We start from the raw sequence: 20395 nt of genomic DNA on the forward strand, positions 1-20395 counted from the left end.
CTCCATAGGACCTTAAGATAAACCAAGGACATTTTCCACACTTAAAGTAAGTGTCACAGTGTGCAATAGACTGCAAGGCCAGAGCTCAATTTTACTCTCCACTGAGATAACATTTCGGGAGGCTGAAAGCTTGCTTTTGTAGTCTACCAGTCGCATAACTGAAGAACCTTGTACCACCTTAGCTCAGGATCTAAGACCCAGCAGGAGAGAGGAGACAGGAGAAAGGGCCATGCCCAGAAAGGATGTAGTCCTCAGCCTCAGAATGAAGAGCAACTTGGCTTTCAGCCAGGTTCCTCCCAGGCTACAGTTTTCTCCAAATCTCCCATCTTCGATCTTGAAATTGTGGGAAACAAATAACAAAAGCAGACGTGCTGCAAAACAGAAGGATGACAAGTGACATCCTTAAATAAGTAGAAAATAAATTGGGAGCTGGGGCAATGACTCCATCCACAAAGTACTTGCTGCACAAGCATGAAGACCTGAGTTCTGATCCAGGCCACCCAAGTAAAAAGCCAACCAAGGCAGTGTGCTCATATTCCTGAAGAGATGAAGACAGGAAGGAGGACTGCTCAAACTGCTATCCTGTCCACGTCAGCGAGTAGTACCGGATTCAGTAACAGACCCTCTCTCAAAAATAAAGTGAAGAACAATTCGGGAAGGCACTAGACCTCTGGCTTCCACAGAAATGGGTGCATGCCCACGAAAATATACGTCCACATTTTCCTCATGTTCACTTCCGCAAACCTCTCAGAAACGTACACATGCCTTTATCATGGAAACTCATAGTCTCAATTTTACCTTCCACTCAAATCATATTTTAGAAGCTAAAGATTTAATTTGACTAGTCCTCTTTGGCAAAACAGCTAAAGAATCCTGTATCATTGATTTTAGCTCGTAATTACACACATAGGGCAACAACCATGTAAGACCCCCCCACCCCTTAGAATACATGGTAAAGCACTTAACCGCTGTGTCCTAGAGCCTCATTGTTCTTGGACTCAACAATGTTCGAAGAGTTTTCTGCCAAGAGAATGTCTGTTTTTGCTAAAGTGTACATACATACAGATGCCAAGCTCCTCCTCCAAAAGGGTCCATGGGAAGGAAAACCAAACTGGCATGCGGGAGTGGGGGGAGATGCCTGGCCACATCCTAAGGACTGTCCTGCTAGTTGGTGACAGTGAGACATTCCTGTAAGATCCTCTGGAACTTCAGCATCATCCCCACCCGTACTCCCCCCTGCAGCCCTTCTTTAACTTCCGAATTCCGCTTCTCCACTCTCCCCGGTTCCCTGCCAGACAGAGCTGCCTGCCCCTCTGAATTCACAGCTATGTGCTAATGACGCAGGCGTCTCTCCACGGGAAGGCTGAGCTGTGTGTTGGAGCTTACATCTTAGCTGCGGATAACAGCAGCACTTCACGGTTCCCGCAGAATGGCTGTGGTTCTAGGGCTTTGTGCTACGGTTATAATCACTTAATCGACCATTAGGTACCTGAACTGTACAACCCCTGGAAAATGGCTTGATGCAGTACCCCAAGGAATGATGCACTGGAACCCTTTGTGCCTCTCTTCTCTGAAGATCTCATTTCCACACGTTTCCCCACCCCCACAGAAACATGACCTCATGAACAAACTTGGGGGTTTGAAAAGAGTGTGTGTAAAAGAAGAGACAGAAGGAATGAGATTGCTGAACGCTGGGAGAGATAAGGAAAAGAGAAAGCTGAGTGTGGTCAGAGTGACAGCTATCTGGCTGGGCTGCGGGGATGAAAAGAAAGAAACGTGAAACCACTCCCTGCTGCGGAGATTATCCTGCCAAACTCTAACTCACCAGGAAAGAAGTGTGATTACACTCCAGCAGTGGGCCCCAGGCCCGAGGCAGGCTCCTAAAACTGCGGCTGTAGACTGCCTCAGGATCTTCTCAGGCACAGCCCTAGAGTCCGTACTCTCCCAGGCTAACAGCTGACCCCTCCCCACCCCCCACCCCCTTCACCCCCCCACCCCACTCCCCGTCCTAGCACGCTCCCGGAGGCACAGCCTGGAGGCTTCTATTCACTTGCAAACTAATCTTAGGAAGTTAAACGCTAGGGATCCACCTTGGCCCTTCAGGTGGGATTGTCTGAACTGCCTCTAAAGGCAGGGACTGAAATCACCTAGGGAAACCTGCTGAAGTCCAGATCCCTCTAAGGAGCCAGGAGAAGCTGGGGCTCTGAAGGGTACTGCCCAGGAAGGGGTAACTAAATTAATTAAACGAGAAGCTGGGATTTAAGCCTCCCTTGCGCTTTAACAAGGCCAGTTTCAGAAGACTGCCTACTGGGGCCAGATTCCCATCTAACGGCTCAGAGATTTTAGGCTCTGTCTTTGAAGACAATGCTGTCAGAGTAAGATGAGCCCCAGGAAGGTTCTGGGAAGAGGTGAACAGGGATCAAGGAGAAAACAAAGAAACCAATATGTTGACGAGTATCCTTACGACTTGGGGCTTATAGTCTCCTGGGTAAACTCTGTGTCATTTCCCTTGGGGCTGACCTTGTCCTCAGCCACCTGGTCATTTGGGACAAAGAGCAGATTCAAGAGCTCCCTCACACTCGGCCTACTGTTTTTCCGGGAACAGTTATAGCACAGAGTTCGTTCCCTCATTTGTTTAGGTTTTACGGTCTGACCTGGGACTCAAAGCAACCTCTTTGAGTATTTCGTCACCTTCCTTTTAAGCAACAATCTTAGTGTTTTTTTGAAAGAAATCTAAATCCCAGCCCAGTCCTCCCGGAAGGCTTGGAACAAGAATAAAGATAATCTAAGGGGACATTGGTGTACCTCCCTTTGTCTATCAGATTATTAAAACAATGGACCACAAGGAACTGAAATTTCCCCAGGAATCTCATGCTGGGAGAAGAAAAAGACTGAAGTTTTATGCCAGCCAGGGTAGAGCTCTCAAAAGAAAATGCGTATAGTTCTCCTAAATTGTGGGAACAACTTTCAAGCGGCTGGGCTTGGCCGTGCATACCTTTAATCCAGCACTAGGGAAGCAGAAGCAGGTGAATCTCTGTGAGTTCAAGGTCAGGACCCCTGGGCTAACAGAAACCATATCTCAAAAAACTTTAAAAATAAAATAAAAAATGAAAAACAAAACAACAACAACAAAATCACCTTGCCGGACAGACTGTAGCCCAGACAGTGATAAGTCACTGTGGGGCATGAGCACACCGACCAGGACTACTTAGTTACACATACCTCGTCTTCAGGTCAACCTAATCGCAGAAGGTTTCAGACCTGGAAGGTAGAACTGGGGTGAGGTATTCCTTTTTGTGTTTCTCACTATTACTTTGCATGTTTAATTGACATAGAGGGCTGGTGGCAGAGCCTAGCTCGTCGGGCCTGCCAGACCCAGGCCCTGACCCTAACTCCAGGAACAGGTGCCATCTTCTTAAAGAACTGAGACTAATTTAACATGGGGATGGTGCTGTTGGGTGGGAACGTGTGACTGAATGGAAAGGATGGACATATTGCAAACGGTTCTCACTAAAGGACAGTGGAGGAAAAATAGTGGCAAGTTCACTTTTTCCTTGAGGCCATGCAAGAAAACATTAGGTAAATCTTTGTTTACTGGCTGCTGTGAGGCAAACCTCACCCGTTGCAAAGGCTGGCTTTGAAACACTACTCGGGCAACACTTTAACTGTGAGTCCTGTGAAAGTAACTATTTGAGAAGAAAGAACTAATCACCCTTATTCCACTGCTGCATCTGATCATGGGTACCTAGTAACAAACCTATGTACCACACCTCTAGTTCCCACGATCCTACGCCCTCTTCTGGCCTCTGCAGAACCCACACACATGTGGCATTCATTCACATAGACACACATATACAGACATAAAGCGGAAAGGCCTTTTAAAAGATGAACATAAACCATGCCCTATATTATTTTGCTGCTGTAGTTATTCATTAAGCTCTGTCTCTAAATGATGCTGATAGGGAAGGGGTGTGGGTGCAGGGACAGAACCCAGGAAAAGCCTGGCTCCCTCACAGTTATCAAACCGGAAGCCACCCTGACCCGAGGTCCAAGAGTCAACATCAGAAGGGCTCAGATAAATGTATAAGGATGTCCTCATCTGCCTAGCCATCACATATACGGCATGTATGTGGAATGAGTGTCTACTCTTTTCCAGGGGCTGTTGGGAGACTTTGCTGACAGAACAGCAGAGACCCTGGCCCTCTGGAGCTCAGTGAGGTCAGGAGAGGGCAAAGAGCAGTAGTAGCATAAGTTCCAACAGTGCCCACTGACAGGATCTGGAAATCCAGTTCAGTGGTAGAGGACAATTTGGAGACTCTGGATTTGGCCTGCCACAGGAGTGAATAAACGAATGAAGAACTGAGAAGATGGTTCTGTGGATGAAGGATGAACACAAGAGCATGCATATGCAAACCCAGTGCTGGCCAGAAGGGCCCCTGAAAACAGACAGCTGGATGCTGGGTGCACATAAGTGTCTCACTGTGGTGGTTTAAGCCTTTAATCCCAGGCAGGCAGATCTCTGTGAGTTCAAGGCCAACCTGGTCTACAAGAGCTAGTTCAAGGACAGGCTCCAAAGCTACAGAGAGACACTGTCTCGAAAAACAAAACCAAAAAAAAAAAGTGTCTCATAGAGTGGAGAAGTGATTGGATAAGATATCTGATGTCCATCCCTGTCCAGGTTTCCACAAGCAAGAGCACCCACACATGAATGCATGCACACGCGCGCGCGCGCACACACACATACACACACACACACACACACACACACTGAATAATATAATAAATTAGTAGCAAATAAACACATTAAAGCTACTGCTAAAAAGGCATAAATATTAAGGAGAAAAATGTCAAGCAGAGTGGTACAGGAGACGAAGAGCCTGGAGGATTTAGGAAGCACTATGGTGGTTCACCAGAGCTTTGCTGAAGACTAGTGTTTGAGGAAGAAACTGAAGTGGAAGAAGTTAGCCAAACAGACAACTGGAAATTACTACTGGCTCTGAAACTACAGGGTTCAGAGAGCGTGAGTGTCCCAGTGTCCACAGCAAACACTGAGACCACTGTCACCTGATCCCTGTTTATACTCAGAGTCCATACAAACATGTAGAGTTATTTTGAAAAATAAATTTCTTTCCAATTTCATATATGTGTGTATGTATATGTGTGTATGTTTATGTATGTACCTGTGTATGTATGTGTGTTTATGTGTATGTAGTTGTGTGTACATGTGTGTATATATATGTTTATGTATGTTTATATATGTTTATGTATGTTTATGTATTTATTCCTTTGATCCAAGTTCCTCACACATTATATACTTTTATCGTCTTCCTCTCTCAAATTCCTTCTTCTCAAGTCCCCTTTCCTACTTGTCATGTATTTGTGTATATTCTGAGATCTCTGTATGCACAAGGATGGATGGGTGGGTGGGTACTTGCTTGAGTAAGGTCAAGTGGTTGTATCACTGAGGAAAATGATTCCCCGGCCCTGCACTTTCCTTGTCTATAACTCCCCTGAGAGCTGGGGTTCTTGTGAGCCACACTGCCATCGACGGTTGGGATGTTGATGGGCCACCTTTGTACAAGTCTTGTGCAGTTCCACGCTGAGGCCGTGAGCACATGTACAGCACATGACTATCAGGGCAATTTTCAGCACCCCTCCCGTCTCCAGCTTTCACAGTCTCTCCTTTTCCCTGAGGAGCAGATGCCCTTTTTAGATAGACTCATAAATGAAGGTGATGACACACCGTTGTGGCTCTGTGACCATCCCGTCCATCAGGTGTCTTGCCCACACTTAAATGTGCTATAATGGCAGTACATACAGATTCCAGTCTTAATTCATAAAAGAGAGTGCCAATAACCAATACAATAGTTATATTGTTGCCAGGCGATGGTGGCCCACACCTTTAATCCCAGCACTCGGGAGGCAGAGGCAGGCGGATCTCAGCGAGTTCGAGACCAGCCTGGTCTACAGAGCTAGCTCCAGGACAGGCTCCAAAGCCACAGAGAAACCCTGTCTCGAAAAAACAAAAAAAAAAAAATAGTTATGTTGTAAAATACTGAATTACACACACAATTATTTCACCTCTTTCTGTTACTTTCACTAATATGGTTACTACATCAATAAACCACAGGCTGCTAATCTAAGCCTTTTTTTTTAGTTAGTTTGTTTGGTTTTGGTTTTTAAAGACAGAGTTTCTCTGTGTAACAGTACTAGCTGTTCTGGGAACTAGCTCTTGTACACCAGTTGTAGACGAGACTGGCCTTGAACTCACAGAGATCTTCCTGCTTCAGCCTCCCAAGTGCTGGGATTTAAGGCGTGCCAACAGTCCTGGAACTAGCTCTTTTGTAGACCAGGATGGCCTCGAACTCACAGAGATCCATCTACCTCTGTCTCCCGAGTGCTGGGATTAAAGGTGTGCGCCACTGCCACCTGGCTGCAAACCTTATTCTTAATGGACAGAAATGCTCTTGAAATCTACTCACTGATGGGTGAAGTACTGAACACAGCCTGCTACGTAACTAGGTCCTTAATAAACCATGGTAAACACTTCATTCCATAGGGCCTACTTCCTACAGACAATTTTTCACTGACTTCCTTTTTTCTCCCCATTTATTTGCTGTTTGTTACAGGCACCATTGACAAGAATGTATTCTCACTGGCCTTCGTATACCTACATTTTCGTACACTGTCTCTATGGTTTCAGCAGATGAGTTCTCGTCTATCTTGTGCCCCCACCTATTCAAAAGGCCTTCTGCTCCTTCCTAGGCTGTGCGTCCGCAGTAGCATCCTGTCGGTCCCACCCCCCACCCTGCCTCCCCAAGCCTCCATCTGAGTCACTCAACCCCAGTTCTCTCCATTCCACAAAGTGACCTTTATCAGAGGCAGACAGTAACCTCAGCATGGTTTCCCAGCGCGCACAAGGTAAACCCAAAGTTTACACACAGCCTGTGATGACTAGTACCTACCCAAGACCACTTCCTCCCATCCCCCATAAGGAATCTGGCTCCCTGGCCTTGGGCTACTTCCTGTTGGCTCCGTCCAGGCTTTCCAAGGTTCTGCAGGCCTCTGTAAAAACGTAACTCACACCTTTCCCCTCTTTCTGGTACAGGATACTTCTCAGCCTGCAGCAGCCTCTGAGATACCCAGTCCATAGGTTCATGTCGTAATAGGGATAGAAAGGACTCCAGGATTCTACCTAAGGCTTCACACATTCCACAACTTGTTCCTGAGGTGGAATGATTATATAAGAGCATAAGCAGTCTGAATAAAAGGAGTATAAATTCGAAAAACATCAGACAGACAGAATGACTGCTCAGGGCAACTATGTGTCCGCCCCTTTCAATTATTTCTAATCAGAAAACTTGTAACTGGGTCACGTTTTTAGATAATGGACCCTATGTTATGAAATCCTCTCAGACAAAATGCTGATCAAGCCAAGAGAACAGTAACATAGGGCCACTGGGTTGATGTATTAGGGAAGTTTCCTGGGAGCCTGGACTTAACCAACAACAGTCCCTTTGATCCTTGAAACTTGGGTGGTCTGTAACCCACCTGGGGATGGAGGGATTGGGGAACTCCAGTACCATTCCCAGCCTTTGGCAGAGCCACTCTATCAGCATAGGCGCGTAGGCGGCAGCATCGTTCAGGTGGCAGTGAGCACAGTGAGGAGGGGCAGGAAGTGACTGGGCAGCAGTGATGTTAGAAGGCCAGAATGGTCCAGCCCTTCTTCTTTGGCTGTGTCCTACTTTTGTCTGATGATGTAAGGAGGTAAGGAGCTAGGGGATCCAGGGTGGGGGGTAGGGAAAGGAAACGGAGATAAAACATTCTGACTGCTTCACCTTGCAAATAAGAAAGAAACTCCTGTTGCCCTTCTAGTAGGTGGAAGACGGGGCCCTATGGATAAGTCTGCATCTAGGGTGACTGTTCCCTATGTTTTAAAGCTGCATCCATCGAGACAGGCACAATGACTGTAATTCCAAACAAAATACAAGGTGGCAAAGCCTGGTTGTGAGGAAGAATCCAGCCTGCATGAAGGAACTTGTTAACAAATAAAAATACAAGAGTGTACTCCAAAAGTGACTCAGCTCCCCGCTGAGTACAGCTACCTGCTCTTCACCCTGAGCACTCTACTCAACGTAGTCACTCGCGTGGTGACTGTGCAGTGAATGAACGCAGCTCTGTATTCCGACATCTGTCTCTGACATGTGGCGAACTTATCTCCATATTTCTAATTCTGGTGGCTTTTGACAGTAAATCACTAGATCAAATCTTAAACAGCCTCAGATTCCCTGGATAAAAGGTCCCTTCACAAGCAAAAGCTTCGAGTTCATTGTAACTAACTAGAGGAAAAAACGTCTCAGGTTTTCATCTTGTTTACTTACTTATTCTGGAAATCAACAAAATATCTAGCTTCCATAAAATCATAGGAATGCCTCACAGAAAATGATGTGCTGGGGCTTAGTGAGCACTTGCCTGGCATGAACAAAGGTCTGGTTCCCAGCACCAAGAAAATAAACACTACAGAATCGTACAGTGATGGACTTGCCCTATATTTTTGCTTAAATAATTACCTTATTATCTGAGAGATGCCCTGGAACGATGCACTCAAAGAGCAGGCAAGAGTTTTAGGATAGTAAACACAAGTGTTTGTGTGCTTTGCTCATACACACAAACACACACGAGCGCACGCGCACGCGCACACACACACACACACGTATGTGGAGCTGTGTGAAGTCACAAGTCTATGGTTCACAAAATCTTTTCTGCATGTACTGCTGTCCCATACAAGCACAGCTATGGGTAAAGAAGGGGCCCAACCAGAGCTCTCATCTGGGTATTCAATGACTACAGACTTGCTTTGTTATTTTCTTAGAATTGATTCTTGTATCCATCCTTTTAGAAACCAATCCAAGGACTTGGAAGTTCATGTATAAAGTTGACAAAAGTTGTTATATAATTTAGCACATCCTCCCATAAGCCTTGAAGCATCTCTGCATTTTATCTCGGCTAGTACAAGGCAAATGGTTATTGTGCTGTATTGGTTAGAGGGTAATGACAGCGAAACAAGTTCATGGATATTCTAGTACATGCTACACTTAGAAATATATGCTCAAGCCATGTTTGATGACATTTGAAAATGTGAAATCCACAAATACGGAGGGCAGAGTGAATGTATAAGATCGAGGAACCCATTCAGCACCTGGGCCAAGTCTGTGGGCGCCTCTGGCTTCTAAGTACAATCTTCAAGTTCTTTACACTTACTAGTGGTTGGTACCTATTGCTCAAAGGCTGACAGCAATTTTGATAAGTGAGGGTCTAATTCGCCTAATGCTCCTAATTCACCTAAATGCAAATTTGCTCCCTGTCACTTTACTGGTGATTCCAGGTTGGGGGACAGTTAACACGTACCTCAATGCTTGCTGCCTGCCATGCAGGATGTTGTGAGCTATCGTTACACTGAGAACTGTCAACAGCACAGTGTATCTGCATCCCATCTACAGCCACAAGTTCCGGCCCTGACACTCACTTCTGTGAACTTGAGAAAAACCAGAGCATCTTCAACTTCAGTGGCTCATGCATCAGATTAACTTGGCACCCAGAGTACATCAGCCTACCACATAATAAGCAGTCTTTAATGGCTAGTCACTTTCACAAAGCCTGGAGAGATTCGTATAAAATCTAAGTAGGTGTTTGGTAAATATTGTATTAATGTTGATGTCTCCATAGACAATAAACAACTGAGCCTACCCTAAACACAGACCATGGATTCTGACTAATTTGAATGCAACCATACACCAGACCCACAGAGGTCACAATCTACCTTTTTAATTATCACGTTAATTAATTTATTAATCTGTATATGTGGGCCATCGTGCACATGTGTGAGTGCATGAGTCAGCTTTCTCCTTCCACCATGTGGGACTCAGGGATTGAACTCACCAGGTTTAGCAGCAAGCACATTTACCCAGCAAGCCATCTCAGCAATCTGCCACAGTGTATCTAAAGGTATTAATCATTGTTGTGCAGGAAGCAATACTGCCTGGATGTGCGCACCTAGTCATAGTCAACTTGCCTCTCTAGCAATGTGGAGTTCATTTTAGGCGAATGTGAAAATAATGGTGAATTTTTAGTTTTTATGTTTCAGAATGAAACATATAAATTGCTTTGGAAAAAGAAAATTTTCTGCTGCTTTTGTACTGAGTGCTATGCCGTATGGTTTAAGCCACCTTGCTGTTACTAATAGTGTAAAAAAGCCATCTACCTGCTCCACTAACAAAGTGGCCCAAAGAGACTTTGTATACATTTGAGAAAGCTGGGCTCCATTCACTTTTGAGCAGTAACTCAGTCTTATATAGAGAGATCCCATGAAGACATGGTATAGTAAAGAGAATTTGGAGACAAGATTTCATAAAGCATCATTTAAGTCCTGCTACCACTAGGTATGTGCCTTATGGTCTTCCCTAAGTTACGTATCTCTTGTGAGTCTTTCTCCCTACCTCCAAAATGAAGAACTCAGTATCTTGTAATCTTGTCATTAGGAAGAGAGATGAGAACTATAAGACTTTGGCATATAAGATATATAAAAAAAAAAAGATATATAGAATATGTACTGTACTACCTATGCCATTCCAGCATTAAACTATACTATCATTCTGTTAGTGTAAGATTTAAATTTGCCTCCGACCTCTGGTTATGAACAAACCCCTCTTTCAGGAAAAATCAGGTACTGATGAAGTCAAGATGGAGTAGCGGAAGAATGAGAGTACAATAAACACCATCCGTCCCAGGAGTAGTGACACTCAGTCCAGGTCCTCCTAGTATCCCAAGAAGCTTTTCCAGGAAAAATGCATGCACCCACTCAAACACGTCCAATATAGTATCACGACAAAGCATGACTGTTTATATAACTTGTAAGAAAATCCAGGCAGAGAACCCATACAAATGGCTCTGACTTGCTTCCCAAGAAACAGCTCAGGTGTGACAGGACATAGTTGGTGCCCACTCCTAAGCTGAGAGCAACCACCTTCCATGAACCTGATATCATACTAACCCAGCGATGTTCAAATGCAATTTTGGTTTTGGAAGTATCTTTTTTTCCACCGAAGAGACAGCAAAAGAATTTAAAAATCAGATTTCCTACTTCTCACCTGTGGTAGATCCAAAATAAGCAGAAAAGAAAATGAAGTTTCCACTAAGTACCCAAGAATCTCAGACCATTGCACACAGGCTAAATATTTCAGGAAACGTCTTTGGCCAGGGACTTCAAAGGGATAAGCCATCGATATTGGTTTTCTAATCAACCAGGACGTTGGTTCTAAAATAAAACCTTTCACCACTTCACCTTGCAGCCCTAGTGGCCGTAAGCCTCTTCCTGTAGTGGTAGTTTCTCCTCTGGCTGCCCAGGATAAGATCCAAAGTACTTCCTATTTTGCCTTATCAGGGTTCTGTGTAAGGATGCAACCACTTTTGAAACCCTTGCATTTAGATGGGAAACGACTGAGTGCCCTTCTACAGATTACTGCCTGCCCCAGAGATGGACATCTTAAGGCGTTACATTTTGGGTAACTCTGGTGATGTTATCTCACATTTCACTGTGCTGTTTTTCCAGCCTCCGATGTATCGCGGCGTTCATGTCTCTGGGAAACCAGCCCTCCATGAAATAATGTTTGTACCGAGGATCTCCTTACTAAAATACTAGTACTGCTGCAATCCTGCCTTCTGGGGTGGAAGGAGGGTCTGGTGCAGAGCCTAGGGTGACTGATGTTGCCATTGTCGCCTTTAAGATAATGGGAGGAAGAGCACTGGGGACCCCTCACTGGGCAGACCTAGCTTCCGGTGTCTGGGAGCCTGATGCTTGGAGCCTCGGATGCTACCTTAAAGTGAGCCGGTGTGGGAGACATAAAGCACACCGAAGACTACGGGCCCAGCATCACGTAGGCTCCTGAGCCACGCCAGGGCGGGGCGGTGCCCTAAGCCCCAACCTGCAGCATCAGCGCTGGCCCCGCCCCGCTCAAGGGCAAAGTGAAGGTCATCTGTAAGGGTAGGCGGAAAGCAAGGACACCGGACTCCAACTCTAAGCCTCCCCTTTTGTGAAAACAAAACGTGTCATTTGGACTCCTCTTTGGCAGAGGAAAAAACGGAAAAGCAAAAGCAAAACCCAGCTCAGGGAACTGTCTGCAGCCGGCGCTAATCTCAAAGACTTGGAGAGCGTGTACACTATGGAAATGTAGGTCTAGCTCCTAGAGAGTGTTCCCATCAAGGACTTAGCATAGGAAAGCTCACTGTGCCCTCACGTGTACCCAGGGAGAGAGACCGGGGGCGTGATGTGGTCACCCCCATCGCTTTTACATTTTAAATATTCTCTTAGTTTATCAAGTCCAAGGGTCCTGGAATCGCGTCTCTACAGCTCTGAAATCTCGCCATTGGGAGAAAAGGGAAGACAGGAGCCGGTGCTCTAGAGAGTACCGGTGACGTCTCGGAGTCCCCGCTTCCTGGTCTTTCCCGTCCTGGGGAGGCTGGCGGGGAGGGCCTAGTAACCCATTTTAGTTTTCGGTTTTGTTAGGAGCAGGAAGGCGACAGAAAACCTTTTAAACAATCTCCCTCGTAAAAAAACACGAGGCGCCGCCCGACTGTCAACGCCACACCCGGAGAGACCCCTGCGCGTCCCCAGTCGTGCTTCCCGCAATGCAGCAGCGGGGAAGCTGCCTGAACCGCGTGGGAGGCGGGAATGGATAGGAGGCGCTGCGGGAACCCCGCTGTTTTTTCTACGATACCCAGGGATTGGGGTGGGGCTAGTGCTGTGCCATCCAAATAGTCGCCATGTACCTAATTTCCCGAAAAAACTCCAGGCTCTATGATATGGCTCAGACACTAAACGACCCCATTGGCTAACTCATTTAATAAACCTGTGGATGGAAAATATTTTCATCTTGCGAATAAAGGATCTTACAACCATACCCCTCATCCTCTGCACCTTACTGGCAATGGTCGCCCCTCAAGCACCCTAGTTGTTCCTAGCTTAGGGCTGCCTCTTCCGGCTCTGGGCCACCAGTTCGCCTAGAATCTCACCAGTCATTTTCACCCTTATCTCATCCTTTCTCCCAGATTCACATCACCCAACGTTCCTCTCTAGCTCTCCCTCTCTTCTCACCCCGATTATCCTCTTCTGCAGCCCTCTCTGATAGCCCTCCCCTCCCGCCCCTGCCCGGAAGGCAGGCTAGAGAGCCGGCAGGCGCGCACCTTGGGCATCCCCGCCGCTGGTCAGGACACCGATGGCTTTGCCATCCCCAGAGAGGTGCTCCAGATACTTGGGAAAGGAGCCGCTGGAGCCCGAAGAGGAGTCCACGTCGCTCATGGCGAGAAGATCGAGAGATGCCGGACAGCTACCGCTCCGGTGCTCAGCAAGAAGTGAAGACCTGGCCCACGCGCCGGAGTCTTGGAACCGCTGCCCCGCCTGCACTCGCCGGAGCCGCCCACGCCCTGCCCGAGGGCCAATGGGCGGTGACGGGAGGCGGGACTCTGGCAAGGGCGGGGCCTGTCGGGTCTAAGACTCCAGTAAGCAGCCGGATGGGCAAGGAGGACAGGGTGGAACCCCATAGTCTTAGGGATGCGGCGCTGCAGGCCTTGAAAGGTAGAATCAGATGTGTGGCACCATCTTAAAAGAGGGATGGAGGGATCATCGCCCGGTATGGAGCCCATAGGTGGATGGCAGCGCAGATGTGGGTATGCTTCCGCAAGTGGGCGTGGAGCTGGCGGGCCCACCACGTGGGCGCCGAGGCTCGTGGTGGGCCCATCACCCAACCTGCTCTAGCTGTTAGGGTGGCGGTTGAGGAAGCCCAGAGGTCTGTGCAGCAGCAGAGGCACGCGCCTTGCTTCCAGTCAGATTTAGCCTTTTTGTGCAGGGTCCAGAATCCACAGGATTCCCCAGGTTTCATCGCCATTCCGAAACCAGGAAGGAAAGAAGTGTGAATAGATCAAGTTGTGTCACTGTAGAGAAGGGATTGGATATAGAAGAATGTCGGATGGCCACACCTCAGCAGGCAGGCGTGGGTTCTGAATAATCCAAAAGAAACCCTAGAAGGTGCAACTAAAAAGGCTTAGCAGGTATAATGAGGCAGACAGTTCCCATCCAAAGAAAGCCCTGTTCTTGATTTGTTTACCAGAACCCTGAAGGTTCTACTAGAAACTACAAACTCAAAAAGGGGGGGGGGGGTATGCAATCTGTGTTTGAATATTAGCTGTTTTGGAGATCCACTTCCTGCAGGTTCCTTCAGCAGCCACCCCAAGTATAAAACTGGATGGCCCCTCAGAAAGGGTGGCAGCCCTGGGCCTCTTTTCTGTGCAAATGATACATGGTGAATACATAGAAAAAATGAGAAACAAAAATAACAAAACTAAGCAAAAACAATACAAGAAATGTAACTTTTTACTTGTCTTTTTACTTGTAGTTCAACCATAGAAAAGAGATGGAGGCACACGACATTTGGGTCTTCTAACTCACTCCCTAATCTTCAGACATTTAGAGGAAAGACAATCCAGTGTAGACAAGGACAGATGAGGTCTGATCTCTGCCTTCCAGAATTGATTGAGCAATTCCTAAACTCCCGTGATCAACAGAAATTGGCCATCTTCAGGTTCCTCCCTCCACCTTCCAACTTCTGGGAAATCAGCCAGGAAAATACATATTTTAACAGGGCCTCTAGAGTTTTCTGATGGGCTCTAAATTCATATCAATCTAATGGCCTGCTAATGGATTGTTCCTGAGCATCATTCTAAAAGGGAGGAGGAGATACTACTGGGCGTCTTGAAAATGGAGTGGGATTCCCTGGACCTTCCAAAGGCAATGTGTATGTTTTGGAGCAGGGTGTGTCAGACTCCAAGCACTTCTGCCCACAGAGGTTTGTTGTAAAAAGGAGCTGCGGGCTGCGTTCCATTCCGGCTCCCAGCTGCCTGACTAGCTTATGCCCCAAAATAACAACACACAAATTGTATTCTTTTAAACACTGCCTGGCCCATTAGTTTCAGCCTCTTATTGGCTAATTCTTATATCTTGCTTTAACCCATATTTAGTAATCTGTGTAGCACCACGAGGTGGTGTCTTACTGGGAAGGATCTTAGCCTGCATCCATCTCGGAGAGGAGAGCTATGGCGTCTGCCTGAGACATTTGCCTGACTCTGCTTTCTTTCTCCCACAATTCTGTTCTGTCTACTCCACCTACCTAATTTTCTGTCCTATTAAAGGGCCAAGACAGTTTCTTTATTAACCAATGAAAGTAACACTTAGGCAGATGACCCTCCTCCATCAGAGGTTTCTGCAGCTCAAGGTGAAAGCTCCCGGAAATTTAAAACATGCCCTGTTGGAGTAGACAACACTCTAAAAAAGTGTCTCGACCTTCCTAATGCTGTGACGCTTTAATACAGTTCCTTGTGTTGTGGTGACCCCATCCATAAGATTATTTTTCCTTGCTACTTCATGACTGCAGTTTTGCTACTGTTATGAATCATAATGTAAATACCTGATATGCAGGATCTCTGATATGTGACCCCTGTGAAAGGGAGGCATTTGACTCCCAAAGGGTGCTCACGACTGCTGGCTGCACAGCTTCTCTGTCTTGCTGCAGTCCTCTCAGTATGTTTTCTTTATTAACTCCTCCCACTTGTGAGGATCATACCTAAGCACTTATATCTTCATACCCCGTGCATACGCCTTTCTTCAGGGTTCTTCATCTCACTTCTGGTGTCTCTATTATTCCAGATGTACAGGCCAAAGCCTCCGGTGTACTTGTAAAGTCCTGACATCTAAAACCAAAAGGACATCCGTCTGGAGTATTCTGGTCTGCTAATCAGTCACCTTAGTACAACCCAGGCTGTACAAGTACTAGTGCCCCTGTCTAGGTAACAGTTTCCTTTCTAGCCCCTGTACCCTCTGCCTTCCTGCCGTGTTATCTTCAACACAAATGGCAGCATGCATCTATTGAAAAGTAATTTAGAGATTAAAGTGATAGCTCACTAAAGTGCTTGCTTGGCAAACATGAGGACTTGAGTTCTAGCCCCAGCACTGTGTAAAAAGGGTGAGCATAGACACATAAGCTTGTAATGCCCACTCTGCCAACCTTAAATAGATTGATACTTGGGGCTTTCTGGCCAGCTAGCCTAGCCAAATGGGTGAGTTTTAAGCCAGAGAGACTCTCTGAAAACAAACAAGTTTGAATGACGCAACAGAGGTAGCCTTCCCACACATGAACCTACACATATATGAAAACGCGCACACATACACATGCAAAACTTTGTTTTGTTTTGTTTGTTAACATAAATTCAGGGCCTTGTCTATGCTCCAGTTGAAAGACCCCCAGTGTGGGGAAACTCTCACTCAAGTCTCAGGATAACACGACCCCTCCCCCCCCAGTAACTCAAGAGAGACCGTCCTTGCTGCAATCACACCAGGTTTTAATGATGAGATGAGATGGGAACCAGTGCACTGGGGCCGAGACTCATAACCCACGCAGGGGAAGAGTTTGACCCCAAGTGGCCAGGAGAAGGAATTTTTAAGGGAAGAAACCACAGCCCAGTGATGCAAAAGTGGCAGGGAGGGTATAGAAAATTCCAAAACTACCAGTGATGATTCAAGGGGGGGGCAACTCCCTGCCTCTCAAGATCACTCTCAGGGTCATAATCAGTTAGTTCCTAAAACACAGTATTCCAAAATACCAATGATAATCACAAGGGGGAAACTCCCCATTTCTCAAGATTATTCTCAAGATTACAATCTAATTTTATCTTCAACTAGTTCCTGAAACACAGTCACTGAACCAACTAATCCTAGATTTCTGATTCTTCTCTTCCTGCTTAGATTTTTGGCTATTTTCTTTCTGCTAGGGGTGTGTGTGTGGGGGGGGGGGGGGAACCTGGATTTATCCAGGGCTTTCTTTGGGGAGACCTGGATTTATCCAGGTCTTTCACAGTAACACGTGTTCCCACAGAGTGAAAGCTGTCCTTCATATTTGGAAGGCATCCAGCTTCCCTACCCCCTTGGCTGGCCGGGTTACTGGTTTAAGACCCTCAATCCTTGCTCTTCCCTGAGATCCATCCAGACAAAGGCTTCCCAGCCTCTGGACCTGTGCTTTCTAGTCTCCAAAGCTCTCCTCTTCCACACCTTGCCTCCTTGCCTTAAGGCTTTAATCAAGGTCACCTTCAGCATGAGGTCTTCCTGGAAAACCCTTTTGGAAATGGTAGCTTCAACACAGACACCTCTCTGTTTCCTCCAAAGGACCAGTTAGCGAGTCGAGTGTGCCTGGTGTTCACTGCATCTGCTTACCTTGGGCTTTGGCAGGTTTTCTGCACTGGACTCCAAGTGCTTTGAACAGTGAGGACTTTGTTATTCATAGCTGCTTCCCTGAAACCTCCAACACAATCCAGGCAATCCATGAGCACATGTTGAATGAAGGAAGGAACAAATGAACACATCTCTCACAGAGGGAAGAAATGGTATTCTGCCTATAAATGCCACAGCGGTAATGGCTGAAGAAAGAAATTGGCATATACCTGGCAGAGACAAATGTATTCTTTCACTATGTGGCTCTATTTGCGCCTTCTATATCCACACTTCACAGGCAGTTGCTCTTTACGGATTATTAAAGCTATTTCACACATTTAAGGATACTTCTGGATTTCTTTTTACATCATTTTCCAGTCTTAGAATCTTCCACTTTTGTTTCCACACCACCATATTCTCTTACTTAGGAATCATTTCAGGGTAAAAGAATTGACATAGGATGGAATGAAGGCATGGGCAGGATGAGGTGGAACTCCAACGCCGCCTTCACCACCATCCTTCCTCCTCCTTGAGTTACCCTGAGTGCTTTGGTTCAGATACACCAAACATGGGTAAACAACACAAGCGTTTTCAAAGTCAATGGTTGCTAAGGAGATCCTCCTTGGCTTCCTGCTCTGGCCCCCACCAGTGGCCAGACTTCTTAAGAACCAGACTGCGCCTCCACCCTGCTGGCCCAGTTCCTCCTCTTCCAACCATCTGGTGGACTTTAGACTCCTCTGTAGCTGAAGCCATACAGGCCCCCTCCCTTCCTAGCATCAGGTCTTCCCTCCTTTTCATGTCCTGCTCCTTGTCCTTCAGATTTGGGGAAGTTTAGGAAGAATGGAAACTGTATATTAGTCTAGAATTTCTTTTTCAACCCAGGCCTTCCTTACTGATTTTCTTTCAGATCCCTGTATCCTATTTAGTTGTTAATCTTTAAGCTATGTGTTTGAATACTTCTCAAATGAAGCAGACCTATGATGCACTGGAACAATATCTAGAAACTGGCATGAAAGGAAATCAAAACACCAGATTATTTCTGTAAAGCATTCAATCACTATTAAGTGTAGTTTCTCTAGGCCACTGGATCATCAGTGATGGGCACTGAAAGGATCTTTTGAAGGTCGATTAATAGAGACTACCTTTGCTTCCAGCACCCAGTGAAATAAGAAAGCAGCAGTAAGCATTTTGTTAAAGTGAAAAGAATGGATTTGCTCCCTTAAGACTACCTATTGGATATTTTGGCAATTAATAGAGTTATTTAGAAAATGGAGAATGATAATTTATTGGAAAGTAAGTTACGCTTATTACCCTGGTAGCAAAAAAAGATCACTTTGTACTTTATTAACTTAGGATTTGAAAACAGAGAGGGAACTATTTGGAAAGAGGAAGAGGACCAGTAGTAGGTGGGCAGGGTGGGGCAGGAGAAGGTGAATATTGCATGAGTCTAGGGATGTAGTTTGAACATTGTCTAGTATGCATTAAATCCTGGGTTCCACTCTGTGCCTAGAAAGAAGAGAATGATGTTGCACTCTTTTAATCCCAGCACTCAGGAGGTTATGGTAGGAGATCAGAAGTTCAGGGTCATCCTCAGCTTGGCCTCCATGAGACCTGTCTAGATGTGGGCAAGAATGAATGAGCTGGGAAGGTGGACTGGTGGGTAAAGTGCTAGCTGCTCAAGCTTGACAAGCCAAGGTTGATCCCTGGAGCCCATAAAAAACTGATGAGCTGGACGGTGGTGGCGCGCGCCTTTAATCCCAGCACTTGTGAGGCAGAGGCAGGTGGATCTCTGTGAGTTGGAGGCCAGCCAGATTTACAAGAGCTAGTTCCAGGACAGCACCAAAGCTGTAGAGAAACCCTGTCTCGAAAAACTAAAATAAATAAATAGATACATAGATATAAATAAATAAATAATAAATAAAAAACTAATGATGTGACATGAACCCGCAATCTGTAATTCTGGTACTCATACAGTAAGAAGGGAGGCAGTCAGGATAAGTCACCTAAAGCCCGAGGGTCAGCTAACCTGGAGTATACGACACAACAGCAGAAAAAAGAGATACCCTGCTTTAACACGGTGGAATATGAAAATAGACTCCTGAGAGTTGTGCACTGCCCTTGATATGTGTGAGAGTACACCCATACATTAGCGCGCATGTGCACACACACACACACAAAAATTTAACAAATTATATTCATAAAACAAAAGTACATTATGTGTGTGCACAAGAATGTTACAATAAAACTCATTATTTTGTACAATAAACACTTTAAAAGAGAAAAAAAAGATGTGATTTTGGCTGTGTTGCAGTCTGAGTAAATGTGTCCCCTCCTCAGCTGTGAAGTGCCGCAAATGCATGAGTCTTCGTATGTGCAAACACAGACCTGTGGCACTTGTTGTCGCTTACAAGTGTGAGCTTGTAACTACCGGCTTTTTCAATTTCCTTGTACAGGGAACCGTTGTACAGTGTTGATGGAAATGGAAATTAGCACAGTCGTTATGGAAAACAGTCTGGAGGTTCCTTGAATAATAAAATAGAACTTGCATGTGTTCCAGCAATCTCATTACTGAGCTCACTTCAGGAGGAAATGAGTTCGCTATGTTAAGAGACATATTTACCTTTTGTTCATTGAGACAATCATCATAAAAGTCAAAACAAAGGTCAACCCAGGTCTAGTCCATCAATAGATGAATGGATAGAGAAAATCCAGAAAAACAAACACACACTTATATACAAATACAGACATGCACTGGGATGCTAGTCAACCCTAAAAATAGAAGAAAATTCTGTCAATTATGGCAACTTAGTGAACCTGCTAAGTGAAAAAGACAGCACAAGACCAAACATCAGGTGATCTCATACAAACAAGCAAACAGTAGCATTGACAACAAAAATCATCCATACTCCACAAATTAACAGGAGCAGAAAATAGAATGATGGTATTGGAGGCTGGAACGGACTGGAAACATGCAGGTCAAAGGTTTAAAGGATTCATTAAGTAACAGGAATAAGTTTCAGAGATATATCGACTGCCTGCAAAATGCACTGATTGTTGCTGTGGCTGAATCTGGAGTGTCCCCAT

General features: G+C 45.8%; 1 protein-coding gene across 1 annotated transcript in view; it reads right to left on the minus strand.

Moving 5' to 3' along the window:
* LOC119816493 (phosphofructokinase, platelet) overlaps positions 1 to 13423 on the minus strand; it is a 63248-nt gene extending 49825 nt beyond the window's left edge. The window contains exon 1 of the mRNA XM_038333208.2: positions 13240 to 13423. Within this exon, the coding sequence (XP_038189136.1) occupies positions 13240 to 13354 (115 nt within the window). The 5' untranslated portion in view covers positions 13355 to 13423. The remainder of the gene's footprint in view (positions 1 to 13239) is intronic.
* Positions 13424 to 20395: the final 6972 nt, after the last annotated feature.

This window comes from Arvicola amphibius, chromosome 6 (genome assembly GCF_903992535.2).
Source record: "Arvicola amphibius chromosome 6, mArvAmp1.2, whole genome shotgun sequence".
In the NCBI taxonomy this organism is placed as follows: Eukaryota; Metazoa; Chordata; class Mammalia; order Rodentia; family Cricetidae; genus Arvicola; species Arvicola amphibius.